Consider the following 9,232-nt stretch of genomic DNA (forward strand, 5'->3'; position numbering starts at 1 on the left):
CGCCAATTTGAATTTTGAATCTGCCCACTATCCCTCAACAAGTGGTAGCTGTCCAAAAGATACCACAATTCCCCTAAAATTCACTGCCATATCCCTTAACTTGTGCAGCTAATTATCCATAGGGTAGTACATGTTTCCCTATATAAGCATATAAGCACTCCAAAATCAAAATGATTTGCTCTTACATATCACCAATTTGTTTGATGCGTAGACTTGTAAGTATCATACAAGTTGCATTCTTACAAGGGGCTATTTTTGTTATTCCTTGAATGAACTCCTTCCAAAGTTGATCTTCCTTAAAAGGGTTATTCAATAAAGCTCCTATGAACTTGGAAGAACAACATTGAATGCATGCCTTTTGTCTTTCATGATGATCACGCTTGAATTCTTTTCTTATGATCCCCTTAGCTTCTTTCCGATCTAACTCCTTCTGGTTATCTCCTTCCAAAACCATTCCTTCCAGTTGCTTCTTTTTGAGATTGCTTCATTTCGGTCAGCTAGATTTTGAAGCCTATCTAAAATTACAATGAATAATGAGGAGTCTAAAGTGCTTATACACCTCTTTCTACATCATCAAAATCTATTACAAATATTCTTAACAACAAGGGGTTTTAAAGTTCAAAATCAGGAAGCTTTAGCCAGGTCTAGACACGCTAAGAATATAAAAGTCTCCCAAAAGTACGTCCCTCTTAGGCAAATGGGATGGTTGAAGAGACACATGCTACCTATTAGGACTCTACTAGTAGTATTAGACTAGATCTCTATTATATTAGTAGTATTAGACTAGATCTCTATTTCCTATCTTTATATACTTTATATCCGCTGTTCTTGATCATCAATACAGAAAATATATTCTCATCTGCTATCAGCTAGGTTTTCTGATTTTCTCCATGGAAAACGCTGGTGTTAATGACGGCTCTGTTCTTGGTTCCTCTGAACGGACTTTTACCGAGATTCCTTCGATGCCTGTGAGTGGTAGCCTTTCATCGACTCATCACTTCGTTTCCTTAAAGCTGACCTCCCGGAATTATCTGTTCTGGCATAATCAGATGCTTCCGTTTCTTGAAGACCAAGGGCTTCTAGGGTTTATTGATGGCTCTACGCCCTTTCCGACGGCATAACCGGCGCTGACGTCGACCGCAGACAGCACCCCGGCGTGGCAGTTTACCTGGTGTCGGCAAGACAAAGCCATCCTCTCCATGCTCATCTCTTCCTTGTCCGAGGAGACTCTTTGTTTCGCCGTCGGCAAGAGTACTTCTCGATAGCTTTGGCAGGTGATTGAACAACCCCTAGGATCGTCCACTCGCTCTCGCGCTCTTCGGCTACTCGGCGAACTACAAGGGCTCCGCCAAGGTGATTCCTCCATATCTGATTACCTTGGTCGTGCTCAGATGTTGATTGATGAACTGGCTCTCGCCGGTCGTCACGTTGAGTTGGATGATCAGAACTGTACGTGTTTCGTGGTTTACGCTTAGAGTTTCTACCGTTGGTGGCAACCCTAGCCCGTGGTGCTCCCGTTCCCCTCCTGGAGGTTGCGGATTTTCTAGTTTCACAGGAGTGGATATGTTCGGATGACGGCGCGGCTCTCGGCGCACCGACAGCCTTGGCCGTGAGCCGTGGAGGACACGGCGGCCGCGGTGGCAGTCCGCAAAATCGAGGAGGTGACAGCCGCGACAGAGGGCGCTGTGGTCGTGGCCGGGGGCGGTCTAACTCAGGCCCTCGGTGTCAGATCTGCAACAAGAAAGGGCATATAGCTACGGCGTGTTGGCGTCGTTTCACTCCTGATTCGGATCCTCAGGCGAATGTCGTCGTTTCTGGTGTTGATGGTTCTATGGATGACTCTCATCAGTGGTTTCCCGACACTGGGACCACAAATCATGCTACTCCTGATCCCACCTTATTGACGTCCTCTACTACATATGATGGTCCAGAGACGCTTTAGGTCGGCAATGGTACAAGTTTGCCTATTGTTACTGTTAGTTCTACTTCGTTAGCCACTGATTCTAGGTCGTTTCGTATGTCTGATGTCTTGCATGTTCCTGGTTTATCTTCTTCGTTATTATCTGTTCAGCGCTTTGCTGAAGAAAATAATGTCTTTTTTGAGTTTCACCCTTCGTGTTTCTTTGTGAAGGACATTCCAACCAGGAACACTTTATTTAAGGGGCATGCGTCCGGGGGTTTATATGCCTGGCCTACCTCGCGTCCGGCTCCCGCTGCTTTTGTTGCTGCACGGTCCTCTTTCGTTTGGCATATGCGGCTTGGGCATCCACACTCTCGGGTCTTGTGTCAAGTTTTAGGCTCTTCTAGTCTTAGTTCTTGTAATTCTGGTGATCTGCCCAGTATTTGTTCCTCTTGTCAATTGGAAAAGTCGTCTCGTTTTCCTTTATTGCGTGTTGAATGTACTAGTTCGCATCCTTTAGAATTAATATATGCAGATATTTGGGGCCCTGCGCCGATACTTTCTGCAAATGGCTTTAAATATTTTGTATTATTTGTGGATGATTACACTCGTTACGTGTGTATTATCCTATGCGAGCTAAGTCTGATTTGTATGCGATATTTGATAAGTTTCGGTCACTTGTTGAACGTTCCTTCTCTCGTAAAATTCTGTCTTTTCAGTCTGATTTAGGGGGAGAATACAAAAAGCTTGGTTCGACTCTCGCGTCATTGGGTATTCGTTACAGGAAGTCCTGTGCGTATACTCATGAACAAAACGGCAGAGTAGAACGCAAGCATCGCCATGTTGTTGAAACGGGACTGGCGCTGATGGCCCAATCCTCTGTTCCGTCTCGTTTCTGGGATTATGCCTCCGAAACTGCTGTGTATCTTATTAATAAAATGCACACTCGTGTATTATCTGATAAATCCCCTCATTACCTCTTGCATCGGTCTCCTCCCTCTTATTCATACTTGCGTGTTTTTTGGTGTTTATGTTTTCCTAATCTGCGTCCTTATAATCGCAACAAACTGCATTTTCGGTCGTCTCCTTGTGTCTTTCTAGGATATCCCCCGTCTTTTCGTGGCTATCGTTGTTTAGACACTAACACTAACACAGTTTTTATCTGTCGCCATGTGCGATTCGATGAGACTGTCTTTCCTTTTGGTGCTTCTGTTGACTCGTAGGTACCCGCACCACGCCCGAAGCCATGTGGTGTTGCGCCTGTTGCGTCTCCTGGTGAGCCGAGTACTGTCTCGGCCTTTGATCCTCTTGCCGTGCCCATAGCCACGTCCGAGCCACACCGCCAGCAGTCCGCTTCTGCCGAGCCGCCCGTGACCGAGTCCGAGCAGACAGTCACGGACCAGCCACCTGCTCGGCGAGAGGTCGATCTCGTCCCGCGACCTCTCCCGTTCGGTCTCATAGGATGAATACGCGGAGCTCGGGACCGCATGACCATGTTGCTCTATCCACTGATGTCACTACTGAGCCTACGTGCTTTACTCAAGCGGTCAAATTTCCCGAATGGTGGGATGCAATGGACTTGGAATTTAATGCCTTGGTGCACAACAATACATGGCGGCTCGTTCCATTTAAATCAGGTATGAATGTGGTTGGATGTAAGTGGGTGTTTAGAACCAAGAGAAACACTGATGGTTCGATTGAGCGTTACAAGGCTCGGTTAGTTGCCAAGGGATTCAATCAGGTTGCTGGTGAGGATTTCTTTGAGACTTTTAGTCCCATGGTTAAACCGACTACGGTACGTCTTCTCTTATCCTTAGCTATTTCTCGTGGATAGACTATTCGACAGTTAGACATACACAATGCTTTCCTCAATGGCAATCTCGCTGAGACGGTTTATATGCGCCAGCCCCCTGGCTATGAAGACAAAACGATGCGCGGGCACGTTTGTTTCCTTCAACGCTCTTTATATGGCCTTAAGCAAGCTCCCCGTGCTTGGTTCACTCGTTTGCATGATTTTCTGGTTTCTGTTGGTTTCTCACCTTCCAAGACTGATGTATCTTTATTTATATATTCACATGGCAATACTCGTCTATATTTTCTGGTTTATGTGGATGATATTTTGGTTATGGATTCTGATTCGGCTCACGTGACTGCTCTTATTGACAAGTTGGCTCTTGAATTTAAAGTTCGTGATATGGGTGTGCCCTCGTTTTTTCTGGGTATTGAGATTGTTCCGTTGTCTGGTGCCATGCTTCTGTCTCAACAACGGTACATGAAGGATATTCTAAAATGAGCAGGTATGGTTGATTGCAAGCCCGTGGCCACTCCGGTTTCAACCACGAAGGCCGAGACTGGTGACGTGGTGCCATATGTTGATCCCACTCAGTATCGCTGTTTTGCAATATCTTACGGTAACCCATCCTGATCTTTCCTATGCAGTCAATCGTTTGTGTCAGCACATGCACTCTCTCTCTACTGCGGATTGGGCGGCTCTCAAGAGGGTATTACGGTATGTCAATGGGACACTACATCTTGATCTTAAAATTGCTTCTTCTCCTTCTCTGGATATTCATGCATATTCTGATTCGGATTGGGCTGGCAATCCTGATGACCGGAAATCTACTAGTGGTTTTGTTGTGTTCTTGGGGACAAATTTTGTCTCATGAGTTTGTCGAAAACAGCGTACTGTAGCTCGTTCCTCTACTGAAGCAGAATACAAAGGACTGGCTGATGTCTCTGCAGAGGTTATTTGGCTCGTCTCTCTGATGAAGGAACTCGGGTTTGCGCCACCTTCTGCGCCTAAACTCTTGTGTGATAATCTGGGAGCTACTTATCTATGTGCTAATCCGGTGTTTCATGCTCGCACCAAGCACATTGAGATCGACTACCACTTTGTTTATGATAAAGTAGCAAAGAAGGAATTACAAGTCAATTTTATTTCTACCAAAGATCAGATAGCGGATATTTTTACTAAGTCTCTTTCGTCGGTACGTTTTAATTTACTCCGTTCCAAGCTCAATGTTTTGGCTAACCAACCTTGTGCTTGAGGGGAAGTATTAGGACTCTACTAAGTAGTATTAGACTAGATTTCTATTATATTAGTAGTATTAGACTAGATCTCTATTTCCTATCTTTATATACTTTGTACCCGCTATTCTTGATCATCAATATAGAAAATATATTCTCATCCTACCCATTTGTCTAAATAGAGTTAATTTTCTGATCTCGCATATCAAGAAGAGTGCTATGGCGATCAAATACGGCCCGTTTCGAACAAAAGGGATTACAAACATGAAACATATATGATATATCTTACATTTTTCTTAATAATAAATTCGAATTTAAATCTCATTGGACCACTTGAAACTTTATAGAATACTAGTTTTTTACGCGCATTGCGCGATTTGGATAATGCCCAATGCTTTTTTGTTAAATAAGTACTTTAAAGTATATTAAGGCAGGATTATATTGAAATTGTTCATGCATAGATAATTGAAGGTTGAATTTGCGTATTTAAATAGGTAATTCTTCTTCCAAAGGTTGAGTCCCCAACCCCAAGGGCCCCCCACACTCCGACCCGACAGAGCATTGTGGGAAGTTGTAAATCACACTGACTCAATGGTTCAGCAGACAGGGCCAAATGTTGATACGCACAAGGAATCTGCCCACTTTGGACATAATTCCCGCACTGCTGCCGCCGAGGTTCAAACCTTGGTCTCTTTTCCCAAATACTACCCACTAAACCATTGAGCTAAGCCCGTGCGAGTTAAATAGGTAATTCTAAGTTTACAAATGCAAGATAATATAGTCAATATTGATTATAATTGTCAATAAAATAATTGTATAGGTATGGTTGAAACCAAATACGGGACATAAGGGAGAACAAATAAAAATTAGGGCATAAAATATGAAATATATACTAATATTGTTTGAGGAGATTCCGACATTAGGATTTGTGGTTAAGTTCTATTAAGACTTTAATATTAGAATTAGATTAATGGTGTAGTTATAATTCTATATTAGACTTTAAGGATGAATTAGAAAATCTTAAAAGAAAAAAATTAAAACCTGAACAATATGAACCACGGTCATTTTTTCTACCCAATGTTAATAATTAAATAAATTCGCTGGTAGCGAATATAATCAATTAGAGTATTAATTATGCCAACTTTGATTGGGATGAGGTTCGAACCTAAGACCTTTTTTTTTTAATTGAAATCAATGAGTAAGTTAACGGTGAACTAACGGCAATTCTTAAAATTTTAACGGAATTAGTAACGGTGTGTGGGTATTTTAGGAAATTTTAGTGTAAAATTTAAATCTGATCAATTTTTAATCAATCTGAGCCATTCATTTGATTAAAATCTGTGACCGCCATTTTTTCTACCCATTATAGGTCTAACTCTCTTGGGCTCTTATTAGTATAGTAGATAGTAGATTAATATTAGAATTAGATTAATGGTGTAGTTATAATTCTATATTAGACTTTAAGGATGAATTAGAAAATCTTAAAAGAAAAAAATTAAAACCTGAACAATATGAACCATTCATTTGATTTAATAATTTGGCGGTCATTTTTTCTAATTATGCCAACTTTGATTGGGATGAGGTTCGAACCTAAGACCTTTTTTTTTTTAATTGAAATCAATGAGTAAGTTAACGGTGAACTAACGGCAATTCTTAAAATTTTAACGGAATTAGTAACGGTGTGTGGGTATTTTAGGAAATTTTAGTGTAAAATTTAAATCTGATCAATTTTTAATCAATCTGAGTCATTCATTTGATTAAAATCTGTGACCGCCATTTTTTCTACCCATTATAGATCTAACTCTCTTGGGCTCTTATTAGTATAGTAGATCGTAGATAGTAGATAGTAGATAGTAGGCATTCAAAAAAAAAAAGATAGTAGATAGTAGATATCAGCATAAATCGAAAATCGAAATCTTATCAAACAAAAAAGTCATCGATCAATTCATAGCCTAGCAATCATGGACTAATAACAACTTACGAGCACTGGAAACGAGGATAGATAACAACAAATTATTAATTGCATCATGGTTGGCATCTCCCAGTATTGAAGCTATCTAGCTAGTTCAGTGATGATTAACTTAACTTTATAATTTCACCTGGGATTTGTCATATCGATCTTACCTGTATTAATTACTCCGTAGTAAATATCTGGATCATTAGTTTAAATGAAAATATGCTCATGGACAATTGTTTATTCGTCTTTATACGCCCCTTTCCTTATTTAAGCACTGAAACAGTCAGATCGATCGCAGATCAGAATAGTTATCACTCCAATTCCCTTGAAAGGAAAGAGAATTATCGGAATGGCATCATCATTCGAAGATTCTTCAGTACTGCAGGGATGGTTTCTTGACTTGGTAAGTGAAAAACCCTAGTTTTTTATTCGAGAAAACTAAGGAGAAAAAGGTTCGTTATTAGTTTTAGGTTTTGTGTTTCAATCTGATGAACTTGAAACGATGAATGTGTACGTGGTGCAGGAAGAAGATGATGAGTGTTACAACTTGGGGAGCCATCTGCAGGAGAACTCATCGTTTGATGATTTCGCAGCTCACAACTCTTTTATAACGCAGGAGGAGAATAATAATATTGTGCAGCGATCCGAGTCGCCGGAAAGCTATACTTCTGGTTATTCCATTTTCATGCCCAACGCCAACAATGGAAATATTACCAGAACAGCTACCATCTCTTTCGCCGGCGGATTCCAATTCCAGGCTGATCAGTTTGAAGAACGGCCGCCGCCTCCTCTGAAACAGATCAAAGGTGATGATTACACTAATAAGAAGCTGCCTACTTCCTCTTCTTCCACTCTTCATCACAACCTCGTTTCTGGGGTTAACAAGGGCAGAGAGAGAACTCATCTTTCCCAGGATCACATTTTGGCTGAAAGAAAACGCAGAGAGAAACTCAACCGGAAGTTCATTGCTCTCTCTGCCATTCTTCCTGGCCTCAAGAAGGTACCATTTTCTTCACCATATCATATATAAATACTACTGTGCTATGGTCCAACTATCAATTTAAATTTTTAATTGAGATGAAACACATGCATACTTCAATTCATTTCGTTATAATTTCATGCATGCACCACCATTCAATCAAATCTGAGGAAAAACGTTACTATGAGTAAACTCCACGGTCCTAATAAAATCAGTTGTTCATAGCTGACTAGTCCAAACCAAAAAGGAACAATAAATCACTGAGACTGGAAGTTATGTATCTGGTAAACCTCATCCTAACAAACAAATACTATAAGAAGATAAATCAATCAAGTTATCCATAATTAACAGGTTCATATAGAAAATAAAAAAAAAAACTATGGAGAAATTAATAAAATGTTGATATTGAGACTCAAACTTATAAGTTTAATTTGCTGGCTTTATCTTACAGTCGGACAAAGCATCGGTTCTTGAAGAAGCTATCAGGTACCTGAAGGAGCTTCAAGAAAACGTGAAGCATCTGGAGCAAGCGAGAAACACAAGATTAGAGAAAACGGTCCTGAAGAGACGTAAAGTGATTTCTCCCGGCGACGATTTGTCGGAACAAGGACACGACTGCTCCGACGTCGACGACGATAAAACAGCACCGGAAATTGAAGTCAGGTTTTCAGAAAAGAGCGCTCTCATAAGAGTACATAGCCCGGAGCGGATTCCATCACTATCCACCTTTCTGAGGGAGATAGAATCGCTGCAACTTACCATTCTTAACAGCTCCGCCATGCCTTTCGGCAAAAACGCCACCGATATTACACTGGTTGCTCAGGTAAATTACGTGATTTCATTATATTTGAGTAGAAGGATTATTAGATTACAAGTAACAGTAACAAATCTGCAATTTGATTTGATGCAGATGGAGGAGGGTTTCTGCATGACAACAAATGATGTTGTGAAGCATCTACAAAGGTCTATGAATCCGACAATTTAAACAAGAATCTGCCGTTTTATTTATGTTTTTCCCAGATTACCTCAGACTTTAATTCTCTGCGCCATAAAATGATGATATTTTTTATTATTATATTGTTATCAGTAATTAATTAGCACTGGCATGGACTGACGATAATTAGCTTCTGTCTTCTCAGTCTTGTACTCTTGTTTCAATTCTAAACCCTGAACCATTTTAAATGCAACTAATTTTAACTTTATGATGTTATTTCATTCTATGAATTTTAATATTAAACGTTGTTAAAGCAACATTTAAAAAATCTGGGAAGTGTCCCAAAAGTGCCGTGTAGTCAAGTGGATGGAGTATGATTCTCCTCTCAGAAGCTCACTCTTGTGGTCGAACTGTACTACACGCTTATGATCTTTC

At 40.6% G+C, this 9,232-nt stretch overlaps 1 protein-coding gene across 1 annotated transcript; it reads left to right on the top strand.

Annotated features, from left to right (window-relative positions):
- The first annotated feature begins 7,205 nt into the window (after positions 1-7,205).
- LOC109168479 (transcription factor bHLH25-like) lies at positions 7,206-8,888 on the top strand. The gene is made up of 4 exons (XM_019317500.1): positions 7,206-7,287; positions 7,408-7,884; positions 8,315-8,686; positions 8,774-8,888. Exons 1-4 carry the CDS (start codon positions 7,234-7,236, stop codon positions 8,846-8,848), a joined length of 978 nt encoding a protein of 325 aa, XP_019173045.1. The 5' UTR covers positions 7,206-7,233; the 3' UTR covers positions 8,849-8,888.
- Positions 8,889-9,232: the final 344 nt, after the last annotated feature.

This window comes from Ipomoea nil, unplaced genomic scaffold (assembly GCF_001879475.1).
Source record: "Ipomoea nil cultivar Tokyo-kokei standard unplaced genomic scaffold, Asagao_1.1 scaffold3199, whole genome shotgun sequence".
Lineage (NCBI taxonomy): Eukaryota > Viridiplantae > Streptophyta > Magnoliopsida > Solanales > Convolvulaceae > Ipomoea > Ipomoea nil.